This window comes from Prunus dulcis, chromosome 7, assembly GCF_902201215.1.
Source record: "Prunus dulcis chromosome 7, ALMONDv2, whole genome shotgun sequence".
In the NCBI taxonomy this organism is placed as follows: Eukaryota; Viridiplantae; Streptophyta; class Magnoliopsida; order Rosales; family Rosaceae; genus Prunus; species Prunus dulcis.
Genome location: NC_047656.1, coordinates 473,950 through 494,780, shown reverse-complemented (window position 1 = coordinate 494,780; position 20,831 = coordinate 473,950). Strand labels below are relative to the sequence as shown.

The following is a 20,831-nucleotide window of genomic DNA, read 5'->3' as shown; positions in this document are numbered from 1 at the left end:
TAAATGGGCTTCCCTCTCATCTCTCTCTCTCTCTAGAAATATGTCTAGAAATATGTGTAAAATGAAGGTGTGGTGTGGTGTGAAGCGGTGTCCAAATAGGGCTTCTTGTGTGGTTTTATATGGGAAAGAAATGGGACATGCAAATGTGGCCTTGTAATAACCAAAAGGATATCTATCTCCTTTTCTTTTCCAAATAAATATTAATTAATTAATTATTATTATTATTATATGAGTTTTCAACAGTCTGTCAGACTCAATTTCACCTTTTCAAATTACAACATAAAAACAATGTGCTTGTGAGTTTACACAAAATCCTTGCTTTGCATGACCTACTTATTTTTTTTCCATTCAAAATTTATTGGTGTTTTTCTTTTTCTTTTTCTTTTTTACCAACTACAGATATAATATATTCTCTTCCTTTCCAAAATTCATAATAAATTAGTTGGTTTGAATGGTAACACAATGGCATAAAGTATAAGCTAAATGATAATGAATATAATACTAATAAAATTCTACAAACTAGGCATTTCATATTCCATAGCCCAAGGTTAAAAAGTGATTATCAAGCCATCAACATCCACAGCATAAAAATTTCATAGTCAAATGTCTAGATTATTATATATTAACATGTGTTTCCTTCTCAAAACACAACAATTTTACAAATTCTATGAAAATCCACACACACACACACAAAAATAATGATTATAATAATAGTTTTTTAGTTTTTTAGTTTTTTTTTTATGTGGTTAGGGTTATACAAATTTTTGTTTCTTTTTCTTGCCATATGGCAGTAATAGTAAGTAAATAACATACTGATCCCTACATAAATACTTCCATTTGAACTAATGTGTGGTATGATTACAAGGCAGTACAAAGAATTCAAACCCCACCTTACTCATAAATAATATTATTTTATTTTTGTTAATAGACAAAACTATCAATTATGATAAACGATCCCATGTTAAAAATCACCTCTCATATTCTCTTTTAATATTCATTTAATAGATAACGTGTGATTAACTTTTTTCTCTTAGGAGCTTTTTTCTTGTCATATTAATCAAATGTGTATGCTCACCATCACCCTTAAAAAGTGACACCTATCCCATAATTAATCTTAGTTAACTTTTACTCAAGAATAAAATTAAAAAATTAAAAAAGGGCCCATATCTCATTTCTCTCTCCATCTTAAGGGAGACGTAGGCCATCTACCAAAACGCCATAAGGGAGACTTATGCCACATTCGAAGCATCCTAAGGGAGACGCAAAAGAGCACCATTCAAATAAGCAGTGGGTAAACATTCAAGCATCATAAATGAGATGCACAACCAAGGCACCAACAGGTCACTTAAGAAGTTCACAAAAGAAAAACGATCAAACAAGACCAATTATTGCAAACATAAAAGCATATTGCAAAGCTTGAAAAGATAAAAGAGTCCTCATCTACTGGTCAGCAACCTCCTCAGCTTTTGCCATATCAACTGCACCCTCCGTGGATTCGACTAGCTCAGCTACATGCTCATCAGATGTAGCCATCTGTTTAGCAGTTCCAACTGCCTACTCAACAAGATCTGCTGCCACCTCATCAGCTACGCCCTTCTTGACATCATCCTCCTCAGCTGCAGTCTCATCTACCTGCTCTTCGGCTACCTCCATATCCATAGTATTGATCTGCAAACCTTGCGCAAGGGCATGTTAGGACAGAACATCTTAACACCCTTATCTTCAATGGAATGACAAAGAGCCACCCACTATTGCAATCCCAGTAGCCCAGCTTATATGCTTCGATGACAGCCTTAAAATTGGATCGTTCATCAGCTTTGTGGTAGGTGTCAAACATGGCCAGAAGTTTTTCATAACTATGGGATGTGTCAGCTTTCTTGCACTCAAGACGGAAGTAGGCCTCTTTGTGACTATACAGAGTAGCAGTAGAAGAGTTGAGCTCACTTTCTTGTTTACCAAGGGAACTCTTTAGCACAGACATGCTCTTTTTCATTTCAGTCATTTTTGTTTTGAAGCAAAGTAACACACGTTTTGAAGCAAATAAATCTGCTAGGCCAAGAGCCTTCTAGTCAGATCAACATTCTTCTTCTCCAACTCATTGAGCTGAGCAGAAGAAGAGGCAATAATAAACGAGTTATGGATGGCCTCAACAGCAAAAACTACTCTTTTTTTAAGCAAAGTAACAGCCTCTTCCTTTTGCTTCTCCAAAGACAGACTTGAAAGCGTGCCAAGATCACTAGCCTGATTTATATTGTCAACCAGCTTGACGCAAGCAGACGGGCTTGACAGAAAATTCATCTTGAGAAGATCAGACACACACGCATCCCATGTGGAGTTGGACTTGTCAATCTTTGGACCAGCTGTTCGTGTTTCCGAAGAACCCTTCGCCCGAGTATATGACTCCTTGACCTTCTTAGCCACTGCCATCCTCACCTCCAAATGAGTCAACGACGCAGAATCAGCTCCATGTTTCACTGCTCGGGGCTTGGTAGATGAATCATAATGGCTAGATAGAGGAGCAGTTCTCCCAGTTTGATTAACATCCTTTGACTGATGCAAAAGACTCAAACTTCAAGAAGGAATGTTAGCAGCTTTTTCTTTCTTTGTAAGAGAACCAGTTCACCAACGGATTTCTTTGCCAACAGACTGTAAGTTTTGGGCTAGGTAGTTGGACACTTGAGCAAAATATCCGGACCATTCTGCATACCGCCAGTCTTCTTCCTATCCGAACCGACAAGATGCTTGACCTTGGTAGACAACGAATGAGTAACTCCTACTTGAGCCTTCTCAGCATACGAGACCTTTTTCGAAGAAGACTTGATCACAGCATAAGGAAGTTTCAGCTTGATCCTTAGCGGAGATACATCTCTTGCCCGTTACCTTTTAGCTTCATCTTTGGAGAACTTGGCCTCTGCCTTTCTCTTTGAAGGGGTTACATCGAAGGCTCCTCCCATTCAGTAGGCAGATCATCCAAATCTGGGCCATACTGCTTCTATCTCACAACATTCTTAGCAGGGGAAGACCACGAACTTTCTTCTGATACTCACTCAATAGCCAGCGCCATTCATGAAACCTCGCAGGGATGTTCAGGGCTAGGCAGACCTTAGCCATGTCCAGTTTGAGATCTGGTTTTCTTATTGATATCATTCTCTGTAAGTAGAAGGCAGAAGTCAAGTCAGTTAGTCACACATCAAAGAATTCAAACAAAATCGAAGCAGATCAATAAAAGTATGACATACCATCGCAATAAGCATAGTCTAAAATATCGATAATGTCTAAAATATCGATAATATCTGCAAAATATCGAGGATATTATCATTTTTTCGGATCACGGATATTTCGGAATGTATCCATATGTATATGGTATAAATATCGATAATATCGACGATAATATCATAATATATCGATGTCGATAATTTCGCTCACACTTTAGCAATATTTTGTCAAAATATCACTATAAGATCGAAAATATCAATATAATGGGAAAAAAAAAACACAAAGCACAAAGGCAAAGGAGATTCAAACCCTTGCCATTTCACTCCTCCAACGCATTAACCATCATATTACTTACGTTTTTGTGATAATATGCTAAAATATGTATATTTATATTGTTTTGTTTAGAACTATTTTTGTAAAAATTAGATTTTCACATGAGAGTGTGAGTCTTTGACCTTTCCTTTTAAGATGGAATCAAACACCTCGTTGAAATTTTCATGTTTTTAGACTACCGATATTTCTGATACCATCGATATTTTAGACCTTGGCAGTAAGTGAGAGGAACAAGTAGACCATCGGTGGCCTAGCCTTCCCATCGTCCGCTAATCTCCAACACATATGCGTGCCATACGTGATCTCCTTGGTTGAGACTGTCAAACAGCTTGGCTTTGCATACACGGACCTGGGCATACGTCCCGTAGTGCCTCACTTCGAAGTAATAAAAGAACTCCCTCAACGTTAGGTCTAACTTGAAGAAACAGCTCATATTCTCAAAACATATGATTGCCCGGTAGAAATTCATAGTACATTGGCTTGGGGCACACTCCATGGTACAAAACACCTTCCTGAAGAACTTCGACAATAGGAACGTAAAGCCCAAGGAGAAGTACAAGGGACAGAATGTGATAATTCTGGCATCTAGATCATTCGAATCCACACAAGGTTCATCGTCAGTAGAAGACGCTGCTAGCTTGACATGCACGTCATTAGGTATCGTAGAAGCATAAGTGGCACACCACTTCTAGAAATGAGCTTCAAACGTAACGTGATGCAGATTAGCCACGAATCTCTTCTTATGCACTTTGGAACCACCCCACAAATACAAAGGTTCTTGTGAACTTGGTGACCAGCTAACCTCCTTGGAAGACATGACCGTTGACTGGCTACAAAAGAGAAGAAATTCACAAGTCAAATTACGGCTCAAAAATCACAATTCAATAAGGAAGACCCTAACTTGCGATGCGAGACAAAAAATAGTGAGAAGGCCACATGACCTGAGTCCAGTCGCAACCTGATCACTGGCCAATAAGAAGACGATACGTAGAAAATGAATATTCCTTAGGGAAAACTAATTACTCTAATTAAATTATATTAAGTTAGGGGAATTATCTTTGATTTAAGATCAGAATATCTCCCTAAATCAAGGAATCAAGCTCCACCAAATATCTTGGAGTAATTTCTATCATCTTTTTGGGGAAGTATCCTAACCAAATAAGAATTATTCTCCCAAAACCCTAGCACACAAGGAGACTATAAATACATAGCTACTCAAGACATTTGAGGTCATTCTAAAACCCTACACAAATTTCTCACTCTCTCTCTCTCTCTCTACCTGCCCCTCTCACTCTCTCTCCTCACATGTCTAGGGGCCAACACACATGGCTAAGGCCACCCGACTCTTCCTGTGAGAGAAAACTCCATCCATTTTTAGTCATTGTTGTATCTTTATCAAGATCCAATTGAACTAACTTAGGTATCAGAGGGCCTTTGGCCAACAACCCCGAGTGTGGTCTATTTACTCCTATTTATTTCACAGGGATCAAGAAAAAGAGCGAAGGAAGATCGAAGATTGAGGAATCAACCCACGAATATTCCCCATGCGAAATTTTGCTCAAACAGTAGTTAACAAATCAAGTCCAATGTCTAATTCTGTCAGTTTCATTAATTACAAATATTTAATATTAAGTTAAAGACAATTAACTTATCCTTCCAACATGCTACCCCACCTGAAAGTTAAAGGGCTAAAGTGTAATTATTGAAAGTTCAAGGATAGATTTGTAATTTTGATAAAATCGAGGCCTCTAATGAAATTGGAGTAGAGTTTAAGGGGAAAGTAAGTGACCCTAACTATTAAAAAGTATTACAAAGTTTACCTAAAACAGAAATATAAAGTGAGCATAAATAGATCAGTGTGTTCACAGAAGTTTACCTACAAAATTAGGGTTAGGTATTTTAAACCATAAACCAGTCAAATCGGCTGATTCAGTCAACCTGGTTTTTTATTCGGTCAACTCGGCTCGACTTGCAGTTTGAGAATTAACGAACATTAACTTGAACCGAACTGATCCTCTTAAAATTGCAAAATATTGCAAAATTGTTAAGCCAATAGGAATTGAACCACAACCTCTTAAGTGAAGGCATGTCTCCAAACCACTGAAGTAACATGTTCTCTTGTGCTTTATTTGTGTAATCAACGTATTTAATGAATTCCTAGTTAGTGATTTTAAAAAATATATATTATTAAAGTGTTAGACTGTAACCCTAGCACATCTATGCGTCGCGCTTACTTTTATCCCTATTTTCACGTCTCCATCTTCGTCTCCACATGCCACACCTCCATCTTTATCTCCCCAAGCCACGCCTCCATCTTCATTTTCTAAGGCCACGCCTCCATTCTCTTCTCTATCTTTTCTCTCATTCTCTGTCTTTCTCATCCATCTTTCTATGTTCCTCGCCACTTTCTCCCTTCTATCAGCATATCCACCCCCAGATCTGATCGAAGCCAATATAGATCTTGTTGTTGCCACCGAACTAGTTGTTCAGTTAACTAGCGTCGCCAATTTCTCCCGTTGTTGGTTCGGCATTGGCTTTCAAAAACTCAATACCGAGGAGTCCGATTCAATGTTCGGTGAGCCCTTCACGGCATGGTTTGATTTGGTTGACCAACACTATATAGGATTCTTAACCATTTTGCTAAAGGAAGGGCTTAGGTGTAAAATTTTCATGAGTTCATGTATGAGTTTGTAGGGTCTTTAAAGTTTGGGTATAAATTTGAAATGACCCCTAAAATGCAGGGGGTTTTTTGCAGTTCATCCAAATAAATATTATTTTACGGAATTTATTTTTTCACGTTCAAATTTTTGAAAAAATAAATTACGATGGACTAAACTAAAATTCACTTTTTAAAAAAAAGTTAGCCGAAAGAAAGGGTTTTATCATGAATGGTCCCAATGCTTTTCAAAAGTCTTCATTTAAGTCCTTAAACTTTCAAATCAATCATTTTGGTCCTTAATGTTTTGCACATATCAGTTTGGTCTCTCTGGTCGCATTTTGTCAAAATATTCAATAAATCTCATGCATTTTGCCCAACAAGACTATCTGCTTTCCTTGATGAGATCCAAATGAAAAACCCTAAATGAAAAAAAAAAAGATGACCTAAAATGAGTTATATTTTGATGAAAATGCATTTTAAAAGTTGGTCACATGATAAGAGATGGGTTTGATGAACTATACATGTTCAGTCCTGGCTCAAGTCATGAAGACTATGGCAAGTATTCTTATATATGTGTCGGCCAATCGGTGGTTCTCAAGCCAGTAATCGTGGGTCCTAATGAATCATGGAGGGGGGGACAGCGCTTATACAACCTAAATCTTTAAGTTTTCATAGCATGACTCTGCTCTCATCTTCTAAGCCTTCATGTAACAACATAAAAAATATAAATTCCATGTTATGAGATTGTGTAAGAAGATAAAGCAGCTCTGGATTATGTTGATGCGAAATTGTTCCAATCTATCTAAGCATGTGCATGTGGTAGTTGCTAAAAAAAAAATACCACATAAGGTTACAAGTTACAACTACAAGTGGAGCAATTTCAACAGTTCATCATATTTAAAAGACTTATCTTTTGCATCTACTACCTCGCAAACGATTATTTTGGTCCCTTGTAAGATATTAAATACCCTTCTGAGGACATTGCATGCCACAAAGTACATACTAAGATAGGGGTCATCATTTGGCCCACGAGCCCGTGGGCTGATGGGAGTCCGGCCCGGCTTGTCGTGGGCCATGGGCAGGCCTTGCCCAATATTTAGTGGGCAAGGCTTGGGGTTAGGTTTTTGAAGCCCAGTCCGGCTCATAGGCCGCATGACAGGACCCGAACCAAATTTCGCTTTGGAATTCGAGTCGAACCCTATGCGTGTCCGACACTTGGCGAGTGTCGGCACAATTGACCTATTTGCCCTTCGGACTATAATTTTGACCTTGACTCCTACCGAAAATTCGGCAGAGTCTCCCATGTATTTTGCTCAATCCCAAAATTTACACCTGTCAAAACGAACAATGCTATCTACACAACCAACTGCCAGCACTTCAATATACAAGTCAATCGTTCCATTCTCACTCTAGGGCAATATATCAGAGCAGTTCTAATAGCATACAGATAAGTTAATCTTTTTACAAACCCATAATTTTGTAACGATATGGCGCGGAAGGCAAGATGGCCCGGTGGTGGTTTTCCTGTGCACGCTACAGCCTGGGGGCGCAAAACATTTGGAAATGTGAGTGGACAAAAATAAAGGTTCAGAAAACAATATGTGAACATAATAACCCCCACTATAGGAAAAATAGATTTGAAAATCTGAATGTTCGACTATATTCAAATACAAAGTATTCACATAAATATATATATATATATATATATATATATATACAATCACATTCCAAGTCATCAAAACTTGCTTTAAAACACTGTAATCCAACTTGCATAAAAGCAATGTACTCAAACCTTGCATAAAAGTACTGTAATCAAAACTTGCATAAAAGCACTGAGTTTACTTTAAAACTACCACCTGGATGTACCCTTGTAATTCCGTCAATTCCCCTGGCAGGTCTCGGTGACACCACAGTCTATCCGAGCCGCAACTGGCAGGATTCAGGGGACCGTAATCAGCCTGATCTGCAAATCCTGGCAGACCTCGGCGACACCAAGTCAAACCGAGCTGCAAATCCTGGCACTCACGGTCCGGGCGTCCCCGAAACTCGTGAGGCAAATGTCAAGTGCATTGACAGAAACTGAGGGTAAACTGGATGTCCGTAGACATCGGTATAGCCGAGGACAATAACCATAGTTGGGTACATGGTGGTTTAAAATAAAATATTTTAGAAAAGTCTGATAAATAACTGTATTTTGGCAAATTTGAAACTAAGCTGCTATTTCCTCTTATATAAATCTCAAATTCTGCTTTTTATATCATTTTAGCATAATCAACTAAGCATCGTATAAATAAGATCTAACTTCACAAGCATGCTAGGGAAATCACAATGAATAAAACTTATTCAAGATCAAATAAGGAAATTCATTTATATAAATCATTTATAAAAGAAAAGTCCATTCACTCCTGGTCCGAGCTCGCTAGACCTCCTGAAAGTCTCTTCTGTGGGTCTGCCTGGTCCCGGGTGCCTTACTCGACAAAATCGGAAGAGAATTGAGGGAGAACGAAGGGTCTGAAAATCGGGCAAAAACTGGTCGGATTTCTCCGTTTTTCGGTCAACTCCGGTCGGCTCGTGGGCGGAGACTGGTCGGGATGTGACGGCGAGGTCGAGGCGGTCCAGTCGGTACCGGCGCCGTGGGTTGAGGTGGTCTGTGGCGGCGGCTGGAACGGACAGAAGGGAGGAGGGAGGCTGGCTCGCGCGGGAGGGCGGAGAGAGAGAGAGGAGAGAGAAAACTGAGGGGGAAGAGAGAAAGAAGAGATAAAAATCTGACTTTTTGTCCAAATTACCGTTTTGCCCTTCACGGTAATTTTGACCGTATTTTCTTCGTTACAACTCCGATTCGAGTCCATTCCGTGTCTACGGACTCATTTCGTCGTGCTCTACGCAACGGCATAATTGGAATTGCCAAATTCTTTCTCGGTCAAAAAGTCACCTTTTTCTTAATAAAATATTACGAGGGCAAAATTGTCTTTTCATAAAATAAAATATTGATAAAAATGAATTTTTGGTTTGGGTCATTACACCGCACCCGTAGGCCCATATATATATATATATATATATATTTATTAAGGCCCATATATTTTAAATAAATATAAATTTAGTTTAAAAGTGAAAAGAAATGGAGACACACCGGCCCATATTTAGTGGGCAAGGCTTGGGGTTAGGTGTTTGAAGCCCAGTCCGGCTCATAAGCCCCACCCGTAGGCCCATATATATATATATTTATTTATTAAGGCCTATATATTTTAAATAAATATAAATTTAGTTTAAAAGTGAAAAGAAATGAAGACACACACAAGGGGTTTCGAACCCCAACCACTTTCATCCCAATCAACAACTTATAAACCATGCTATAGATAACTTAATGCTTATATGCTACACCATTTGATATTAATATATTTTTCATCAAACACCTTACCACAACTGAATTTAAGCCATATCAATAATGTTGGAGCTACATCAAACTATGTCAACTTAGAAGGCACTTTTTCCATGTCCTCTTTTAGAGCTTTACGGTGAAGAGAATGTCACAAGAGTTCATATGAATTTTTGTTGTAGTTTTCTAAATTTTAATTTATGTAATGTGAATTTATGAAATGAACAAAGAAAAAAATGAAGACATAAACAAATAGATACGTGTAAATAGAGAACTATGGGAGGGAAAAAAAAAAAAAAAAAGGAAACGTAGAAACATAACAAAACATAAAAAAAATAAAGAATTGACAAAAACAAAATCAATATTTAAAAAAAAATACAAAATAAAGTAGGCCCAGTTCGGCCCGACTTGGCCCGATGGGCATTTTCAAGCCTAACCCATAGGCCGGGCTTGGACTTCGAATTTTTTCAAAATAATTCGGCCCTCCCCTACCTATTATTTTCTCTCCTCTTTAAAGCCCAAGCCGGCCTATTGACGAGGCTTATACCAAGGTATGTGATTTGTCTTTAAAATATCAATATCAAAAGCAGTAAACGATAAATATTTCCTCAAGAACACAAATTCTTTTGATTCTCTTCACTACATTGAACATCCACGTCTAGTTGTGATGGTAAAATTTTAGTGTTACAGAAGATACAGAGAGATTCTCTTGTCTACCATTGCCTACTTCATCAAAAGAATTTGATACATCAAAATGAGTAACAACGTTGGAAGAAGAGAATGAGCACATTAAGTTGGAACAACATAATAACCTTCATGCCTTTCACTTTGATCATTAATCCAAAGTAGTGGCATAGCTACTGCCCCCTTTTTATGCCAGACATTTGAATTTCTGTTTCATTTTCTGGAACCACCTCGTGAGACACCTGCAAATCAGCATCCATGGGAATACCATATGTTGATGATACCGATTCAGGGCCACCTTGAAACTGCTCATCACCAGCATAGAAGCTTCCATTCTCTCTGCAGTCATAGTTCACACCAAGTGAAAGCCTTCTTGGTCGTATCTGGCATTTGGGCTCCAATCAAATTCGCTCAAGGATAAACTTCTAAATCTTATGGCCCGTTTCTCAGAGGACTTAGAGTAGACATTACTTGGATTATGAAGAGAGTGAACAAGCCTTCTTAGAGTGTTGAAGAAAGATGCTATGACTCAAAGTTTAGTTCTACCATGTTCTCAGTTTTTTTTTTCTAACCAATTAGTCGGGCCGACCTTTAAAGAGGAGAGAGAAAATAACGGCCCAAGCTGGGCTGGGCTTTTTTAGAAAATTCAAAGCTCATGCCTAACTCATGGGTCGGGCTTGAGAAAGTCCACCGGGTCGGGCCGGGCAGAAATGGTCCTACTTCATTCGAAAAGAAGAAGAAGAAGAGGAGAAAGAAACAATACCATTCAAAAAGAGGCACTCAGCTGCATCATAATTAGACCGTAACACGTTTTAAGAAATAATTTTAAAAAATAATAAGTATTAAGAAATATTTTTTTTTAAAGGATGGTATGAATAAATATGCAAATGCTTGGTGATAGGTTCAAGAAAAGCATGATTATATTTGGTGGTATGATTATATTTGGTGATGTGATTATGTTTGGTGATACGATATGTTGTTCATCTTATTCTTGATATATATAATTGTTGTATTAATAATTGACACAAATTAATGTGCTAATCATCCAATTATAAACTAGGAATGAGTAAACAAAAGTAAATGAAATGAAAGAAAACAAGAAACCCAAAATAAACACAAACAACAATTTCTATTACCCCTTTATTACCACTGTATCGCCACTGTATCTACATGATAGCACCAGTTTATCATGTTTTAGGCAAGAGGAATCATGAACTTTCTCTGTTTTTCAGTTTTGACATCTGTCTAGTTTTTCACCTATAACTTTTCAACCGTTTATGCAAATTTTGTGTTCTTTATATGGTTGGATTCAGCATAGAAAAATGAAGAACTTAGCATGGACCAAATGTAAAAAACGGTTACAAAAATAGCAGAATTTAGTTGAAACAAACACAATGTTTCAAACAAGTAACACACACAAAAAAAATGAAAAAGGGGGGTTTGTGATTCAAGTGATATAATAATAATACTAAACCCTTATTTATACATAATTATACATGTATGCGGGCCTAATGGGTCAGGCTTTTGTGGGTGGGCTGGGCCGGGCTTTCTTGCGCTTAACCGGACGTGGCTGGGCTTCAGACACCCAAGCCCAAGCCCAACTCAGCCCAGCCTAATACGGGCCGAGCCATTCCAAAGCCAATAATGGGCCGGGCCGGGCTATTTCTTAATGGGATCTCTAAGGGTTATTATTTATCATTATTTAATATTATTATAATTATTATTAAAGTATATGGATTGGGTGATATCAGGTTATTTACGAAAGTCTATTATTTTAATTGTAAACAAGTTTTGATTATTATTTGAATTATTTTTAGGTCTTTATAGAATATATGCTTGAGAGTTTATTTTCTATACTATGAAAAAATATTTGGGAAAATTGAATTAAGGAAGGGAATATTATCTTTATAATATTTATATAAGGGTTATAAACCTCACCATCATATGTACCTTCCCTGGTCACTATACCCACACGTGGCGTTAGATTTTCCGACATGTGGGCTTCCTTGGTTACTGATTTATGGTTACTTTACCACATGTGGGGTTGGATTTTTCCGGCGTGTTGTAAAGAACCTGGACACATTTGATATTGGTTGATTTACCTACACATAGCGTTGGATTTTCCGGCGTCTGTGCTCACTTGGATACTGGCACGTGGCGTTAGATTATTCAGGCGTGTGGTAAAGGATCCGAACATTTTGACTACAGTTACTTTACTACACAAGGTGTAGGACTCTTCGGCATGTAGCAAAGTAACGGGGAGAGGAAAAGGGATTATTATACTATATTGGGAAAAAGAGAGTAATGTTTAAAGAATTAGGCTTAGCGTATTGTGATTTAATTAAAAAGGAAAAGATTATCCTAAAATTAACTTGTTGATATTACTGAAAATAATTGTATGTTATCTGGTTCGTGACTATTGATCGAAGAACTATGTGTGGCTTAATTCCTCAGTAAGGATACGTAGGTAGCCTGGGGTCTCACCCCTTGGTTGTAACAGGGTGGAAACCTATTTTAGATTGATGAATGATTGTGGAATGAGTCTTTACAACTACCTCTGACTGTACATGCTGAGGTTTGGGAATTTTAAATTGTGTTTTGACAGGTTGAAAATTTTGGTTAAGTCCGTTTATCAGGGGAGACTCTCCGAAATTTCAGCAGAAAATCTCAACCCTTTCCTCCTTTGATTTGGAAGAGAGGCTAGGATGTTCGTAAGTGGGCCCGACATCGGTTGGATGTTGGAAAAACCATAGGATCCATTACGAATTTCAAAGAATTCGAGAGGGTTCTGTCATGCATATCGAGCAATTACCAACTGGAATCTTTATTCATCAATCAACATATACATAAAAAGTTTTAAAACGATTTTATATGGATAAAGCCCATCTATTAAGTAGCCCCGTAGTTGTTCGATCACTTGATTTAAAGAAAGATCCTTTTCGCCCACGAGAAGATAATGAAGAATTACTTGGTCCTAAAGTACCATACCTTAGTTCAATTGGACGTTTAATGTATCTTGCAAATCATACACGACCTGATATAGCTTTTTCTTTCAATTTATTAGCAAGGTATAGCTCTGCACCAACTAACAGACATTGGAATGGTGTTAAACATATACTACAGTATCTTTGTAGAACGACTGACATGGGTTTATTTTATCCAAAAGGGTCAAAATCTCAAATAGTTGGCTATGCTGATGCTGGTTATCTTTCTAATCCACATAAAGCTAGATCACAAATAGGGTATGTGTTCACTTGTGGTGGTGTTGCTATATCATGGCGATCTGTAAAGCAAACATTAGCCGTCGCTTCTTCAAACCATTCTGAAATATTAGCATTGCATTAAGCAAGCCGGGAATGTATGTGGCTGAGATCTATGATACAACATATTCAAGAAACAAGTGGGTCATCTTCAATAAAAAATTCTCCAACATTACTATATGAAGATAACGCTGCTTGTATTGCTCAAATCACAAATGGATACATCAAAGGTGACAAAACCAAGCACATTTCCTCAAAAATTTTCTACACGGATGAACTTAAGAAGAATGGTGACAGATGTTCAACAAATACAATCAGTCAACAACTTTGCAGATTTATTCACTAAAGCACTACTGCACTAAAGCACTTCTAACTACAACATTCAGAAAGATAGTCAACAATATTGGAATCCGTCAACTCAAGGATCTTTTGCCAGCATCAGGGGGAGCGTGTCATAATTGAGACCTTCACACTATACTCTTTTTCCTTCGTTCTGATTTTTATCCCACTAGGTTTTTCCAGACAAGATTTTAATGAGGCAGTGTCACACATTCTATATTACACATAGATATGTACTTTTTTTCCCTTCGCCTATGTTTGTCCCACCGGGTTTTACTGGCAAGGTTTTAACGAGGCATACTCTATGCATGGTGGACATCTAAGGGGGAGTGTTGTAACCTCAAAGGTTATGATTGCCCACCATAAGTCCACTGTAATTCCCTCATTATACCCATCATTATAGGCTTGTAATCTATGCACTAACTACCATATTTATCATTGATTAATATATTTTGTAACCCACTAAAGATGGTGATGTATTCCTATGCCTATAAATAGTAGGCACTAAAGATGAATAAGACACTTGAGCATTGAGCTATTGAGAACTACTCTTACCTTCATATACTTTCTCTATGCACTTTTACAACAAAGTTGAATTTTTTAATGTTTATTTCTCTTTTTATTTTTATATGCTTGCCCAAACTATTAAAAAGTTTACCTAAAACAAAAATATAAAGTGAGCATAAATAGATCAGTGTGTTCGCAGAAGTTCACCTACAAAATTACGGTTAGGCATTATAAACCGTAAACCAGTTGTATGGGCCTTTTTCTTCCGACAGCTGTAAATGGGCTGGGCTGCCGTAAATGGCAGATTGATGAAATTGTCCCCTTTGTCTGAATTCGAAAATCAAGCCCCAAAAATGCTTCGAAAGGGCAGTAGAGCCTTGGGAAGCCTCTTGGTTACCTTCACCAACCAGAACAACAGCAACTTACAGATGATTTCTTAATGCTTACAGATAATTTTTCTAGCTTGGCATGAGAGACTTGTGGCATGGAAGCAAAATCAACATGAGTTTAGCAATGAAGAGAAAATTATGCTTTCTTGGGGAAAAAAAGGAGTGTTAAGGTAAGAAATGGGAGGTTTGTAAGAAGATTTGGCTGAGAAGAGATAAAGGAAGAATAATGTTCTTCCGGCAGCTTGACAGAGATTCTGAAATTGGTCTGCCAGAAGAGGAAAATGGAGAAGAAGGGTGAATAGTGCACGAAATTGCTGGGTTTTGCAAGCAAGAGAGGAAGCTTGCTCTCTGGATGTGGGTTGGTTTCGTTGGGTAGAAGATGCCTCATTTTAAAGCCGCTGGAAACCATCCTTTCCCAAGAAACCCTAATGGTTTCTACCCAATTTGGCCAAGCTTTTCCCTTTCTTTCTCCTCTCCTCCCTTAACTTTTCCTATCTTGGTGAAATTTCCTCTGCCTATTTGCATAAAATCAGGAATTTTGGGAGCTCAAGGTCCTTTTCCCGCAGCTGCCCTAGTGATGAATTCTCATTTTCAGATATCTCCTTTTCTCCCTTTCCTTTCCTCCTTTATGGTCAGATCTGGTGAATGAAAGAACTTGGTATACATGCTAGTTCGAAGGGTGGCTCCTTGCGCTCCAATATCTTTTGGTTCTTTAGATGTTTTGCTTGAAAACTTGTTCCTTCCCTCCCAGCAGCCCACGTGGTATTCCAAGCTCCTTCCATGGCTTTGTCTTTCAGCCAAATGCTGGAGCCTTTGGTAACCCTTACCTCTAATTTGTATGGGCTTTCTAAGATGGCAAGTCAACCTACCAAAGAAATGGGCTGATCTCACCAAGTTTTGGGCTATATTGGTTAATTTTAGTGGACCATTTTGGTTGGGCTATTTTGGTTGGGTTATTTTCCCTTTTGTGCTCACCCACATGTTTGGCCCTAAGAAATGGGTTTAGGTTCCGAGGCTCCCAAGTGACCCGGAACCTCCATTTCTCGGCCCATCAATGGGCCTCATAACAACCTATTACCATCCATACCACAACCCACTCAAGCAAACCCGAGGCATTTGAGTGGCTTGGGCCCACTTAGGCTTGTAGCGTGGTTGGGTGTGACATAGCGATTTTCTGCTTGGCATGACACGTTGCTTGGCATGTTTTTTAATTATGATGCTTGACGGGATAATTAGCATGGATTTGTAGAACTAATGCATTTTTATAATCTTAATCTTGATTCTTACCATGACGGATTATTTATTTGGTATAGCACGTGGAGTGTGACTTGTGCGTGGCAAATCTTTGTGTGCTCCAAATTGGGTCTTTTCTGAATAATGTATCGTTTCGGGCCAGGAATTTATTCAGGCCCGATTGTGGATTTTTTTAGGTCTCAACACTAGTCAAATTAGCCGAACCAGTTAACCTAGTTTTTTATTTGGTTAACTGGGCCGACTTGCGGTTTGAGAATTAACGAACTGCCGATTCACTTTAACTGAACTGATCCTCTTAAAATTGCAAAATTGTTAAGCCAATGGAAGTCAAACCTTAACCTCTTAGGTGAAGGCATGTCTACAAACCACTGAAGTAGCACATTCTCTTGTGATTTATTTGTGTAATCAATGTATTTAATGAATATCTAGTTAGTGATTTAAAAATATATATATTATTGAAGTGTTAGACTTTAACCCTAACACATCTATGTGTCACGCTTTCTCTTATCTCTATTTGCACGCCACCATCTTCGTCTCCACATGCCACACCTCCATCTTCATCTCCCCAAGCCACGCCTCAATCTTCATTTTCTCAAGCCACGCCTCCATTCTCTTCTCTATATTTTCTCTCCTTCTCTGTCTTTCTCATCCATCTCTCTATGTTCCTCGCCACTTTCTCTCTTCTATCTGCATATCCACCTCCAGATCTAATCGAAGCCAATATAGATCTCGGTGTTGCCACCGAACCGGTTGTTCGGTTAACTAGCGTCACCAGTTTCTCCTCTCGTTGGTTCAGCGTTGGCTTTCAAAAACTCAATACCAAGGAGCCCGATTCTGTGTTTGGTGAGCCCTTCGCGACATGGTTTGGTTCGGTTGACCAACACTATACAGAATTCTTAACCATTTTGCTAACGGAGGGGCTTGGGTGAAAAGTTTTCATGAGTTCATGTATGAGTTTGTAGGGTCTTTAAAGTTCGGGTATGAATTTGAAATGGCCCCTAAAATTCAAGGGGTTTTATGCAGTTGATCCAAATAAATATTATTTTACGGAATTTATTTTTTCAAGTTCAAATTTTTGTAAAAATAAATCACGATGGACTAAATTAAAATTCACTTTTAAAAAAGTTAGCCGAAAGAAAGGATTTTATCATGAATGGTCCTTAAGCTTTTCAAAAGTCTTCACTTAAGTCCTTCAACTTTCAAATCAATCAATTTGGTCCCTCTCGTCACATTTTGTCAAAATATTCATTATATCTCATGCATTTTGCCTAACAAGACTATCTGCTTTTCTTGATGAGATCCAAATGTAAAACCCTAAATGAGGAAAAGATTACCTAAAATGAGATATATTTTGATGAAAATGCATTTTAAAAGTTGGTCACATGATAATATGTGACAGAATTCAATGAATGTTTTGTCAAAAGACTAAATTCATGTGTATACCAAAAGATGAATGATCATATTTATTGACTCGAGAGTTTAAGGTATAAAATAAGGAAATTTTAAAATTTCAGCAACCATTTATGATAAAAACCCCAAAATTTTTAAAGTTAAAACACTTATTAGACAATTACCAAAGCTAGGGTTAGAGAAAAAAAATGTTGTTTATGATCCCAAAATTTGAATTTAGATGGGAGTGACCTATAATAATAATACGTCTGAGTGATTAAAGAAGAGAATGGCATCATCATCTTCATCAGACTCTTCAGCTCCTCAAACCCCACAACTCAGAAAAGACTCCGTGACAAACCGGTGGGTGATATTCTCACCCGCCCGAGCCAAGCGACCTTCAGACTTCAAATCCAAGTCCCCTGTCAATCCCAACCAACAACACCAACAACAATGTCCCTTCTGCATCGGCCACGAGCACGAGTGTGCTCCCGAGATCTTCCGGGTCCCGCCGGACAACCCGGACTGGAAACTCCGGGTAATCCAGAACCTCTACCCCGCGCTCAGCAGAGACATCCCTGCTGCTGAAGAAGGAAATAACTCGGATTCGGGTCGGGTTGTGGTGAATGGGTTTGGGTTCCACGACGTAGTGATTGAGACCCCTGTTCATTCGGTTCAGCTTTCTGATTTGTCCCCGAGAGAGATCGGTGAGGTTCTTGTTACGTATACGAGGAGGATCAAGCAGCTTATGAGCTACGATTCCATCAAATACGTCCAGGTGTTTTTTGGCGTTTGGCCTTACATTTTGTACAATTTTGAGTTTATATTTGTTTCTTTTCGATAATTCAATTTGGAAATTTGGGTGCTTGAATTGGTTTAAAATGAATTTTTTATATGGTCGGCAATTTATAGTTTAACATTTGAAATTGGAGAATGGGATATATGAGTATGTAATTGGAAAAATTCATGCACAAGCTCAAATGGATAGAGCGCCTGTTATTTTATTGGAAATACTATAAACGAGGAATTATGTTGTCATTGGATTTGCCTCTGTTAATCTTAACTTGAAGATGGCTTCTGTTTTAAGAATCATGAGCTTCTTGCTTAGTGAGATATGAGGCATGATCAGTTTCGTTTTCGAAATTACCGTTCTGCTTAGTAAAATATTCAAAATCAGGCATATGGAAGCTTGATTTGGAAATGTCTGTATCCAGAAAACGTTTAAGTTAAATGGTATTGTATGCATTTTCTGAAGTCCATTTCCTCTACAAAATCTCTTCCTTTCTCCTTACCCTGTCAGATTTCCATTTAAGCTGATTTTTTGTTAATTCGTTGAAGGTGTTTAAGAACCACGGTGCTTCAGCTGGGGCATCAATGAGTCACTCTCACAGTCAGATAATGGCTCTTCCAGTTGTTCCTTCTGCTGTTGCTACCCGACTTGGCAGTATGAAGGAGTATTTTGATCAGACTGGGAAATGTAGTGTCTGTGAATCTAACTCAAAGGATCTACTGATTGATGTTTCAGCCCATTTCATTTCAATTGTACCTTTTGCTGCTACATTTCCATTTGAGATGTGGATCATTCCTCTGGATCACTCTTCTCATTTCCATGAGCTAGATAGCGAGAAGGTAATTGTCTATGTTTTAGAAACTAACATGTTGACGTATGAACTGATTTTGCTTCTACTTTGGTAAGATATTATGTTGTTTATTTTGAAATGCTACTTGAAACATACGTAATTAATTTCCATATTTGGATTTAATGAAATACATTGGTTTTCATTTTTGTCAAAAAGGAAAATTAAAGTATAAGTTTTGTGTGATGATCACTTAAAATATGCTATTTTCATATCCCAATGTGAATGAATTTTTAGGTAGGATTCTTGTTTGCAAAATTTATATGCACAATATGGCCAAATTATGAAAAAGAAATACTGTGTGAGTAGGAATTGAAAAACACCATTGGGAGTTGCTTCCAGTATTATGGTAGACTTTAATAGGGGCTTATATAAAGCATGAATCCTTAGGGTTAACGACTCTGTCTTTGACTAGAAAAACTGAGAAATAATGATTTTATGGCAGCCTAAGAAATTAGCTCTTCATGTGCCATAGGGTTATCATCAACAGATTTTTAGCTCGCATGGTTGAAAATAGCACAGAGAATTCTGCATATCGAGTCTTGTGGTACTGTATTTTTGACAAAATATTCTCAGCTTGTATGCTTAACATATGTGTGTCGAATCATAAGAATAAATATCACACTCAAAAACAAGTTTCTAAATATTTCTTTCAGTGTCGTAGATGGTACATTCATCTTATCTGATGCAAATATGCGCCCATTTAGATACCTATGATTGTTTGCCTGAGACTTTATGTGCGACTTTGCAGGCAGTTGAACTTGGAGGGATCCTAAAACTCGTGCTTAGGAAGATGTCTTTGCAGTTGAACAATCCACCGTTTAATTTCATGGTTCAGACTTCTCCACTTGGGGATAATGCTTCACAGTTACTTTACTCCCATTGGTTCATGCAGATAGTTCCTCAATTAAGTGTTGTTGCTGGGTTTGAAATGGGAACTGGGTGTTACATAAACCCAGTCTTCCCAGAGGATGCTGCAAAAGTTTTGAGGGAAGTAAAAGTTTCACCTTCGGAGTGAAGCAATGAAAAGTACTGGGAATTTTATGCTTCTAAAAATAAAAATTTGAAAATTGAGAACATTACTAATTTGTATAAGAAAACCAATGTGTTTCTATATTGGTAGAGTTTATTCATTTTCCCCCTGAATATCTGTATAGTTCATAGAATCTCTCCTCTATGTGTAGGGAAGAAGGGTGGGGTGAAGTTCTCATCATGTGACAGTAGCTTGTACTTTTCACTTTCAGTCGTTACATGTGACCTTGGTGCACAAACTTTTTTCTTCTTTTCTAAGTTTATTTTCTATTTTTATTGCTAGGGGAGTTCAAGGTATGATCAAACACATTGATAATTTTTTGTTTTCAAAAAAATAATATGGTGATCAAATGTATACTACTGTGTGCTAAGGATGGGTTGGTCAGGAGGAGAAGGGAGAGGGGGAGTAGGGGCTGATGGGTGGTGTATCAGCGTTTCTAACATATCTTTTTACGGATGAGATGGTGGAGTTTAAAGTGAGACGCAAAATATCAAGGGCAAGTTGGGTTATTTTAACTTCCGGAGGATAATATGATATTTGACCATATATTTGGTGACTAGGAGATTGGATTGGAAATGATAAGTATCCTTCATTGATATTATTGGTGTCCCTTGAGTTCAGGTCAAGGGGTATGAGTAGAGGGATTATGTAGCCTATCTTTTTGGTAGATAAAGTTTTCTTATAAAAATACACATAATAGGATTATAGTGGGATTATTTTTTATCCTATTCACATTCATTTTTTTAGCACCGAAT

General features: G+C 37.9%; 1 protein-coding gene across 1 annotated transcript; it reads left to right on the top strand.

Annotated features, from left to right (window-relative positions):
• Nucleotides 1-17,589: 17,589 nt before the first annotated feature.
• Nucleotides 17,590-20,351, top strand: LOC117634397 (ADP-glucose phosphorylase). The gene is made up of 3 exons (XM_034368494.1): nucleotides 17,590-18,184; nucleotides 18,745-19,035; nucleotides 19,795-20,351. Exons 1-3 carry the CDS (start codon nucleotides 17,696-17,698, stop codon nucleotides 20,059-20,061), a joined length of 1,047 nt encoding a protein of 348 aa, XP_034224385.1. The 5' UTR covers nucleotides 17,590-17,695; the 3' UTR covers nucleotides 20,062-20,351.
• The last annotated feature ends 480 nt before the right edge of the window (nucleotides 20,352-20,831 follow it).

Bases quoted from the DNA above. Each gene is read 5' to 3' on its own strand.
- LOC117634397 (XM_034368494.1), top strand. From the start codon at position 17,696: ATGGCATCATCATCTTCATCAGACTCTTCAGCTCCTCAAACCCCACAA. The intron at 18,185-18,744 runs GTGTTTTTTGGC...AATTCGTTGAAG, and splicing joins ATTCCATCAAATACGTCCAG to GTGTTTAAGAACCACGGTGC. The intron at 19,036-19,794 runs GTAATTGTCTAT...GCGACTTTGCAG, and splicing joins ATGAGCTAGATAGCGAGAAG to GCAGTTGAACTTGGAGGGAT.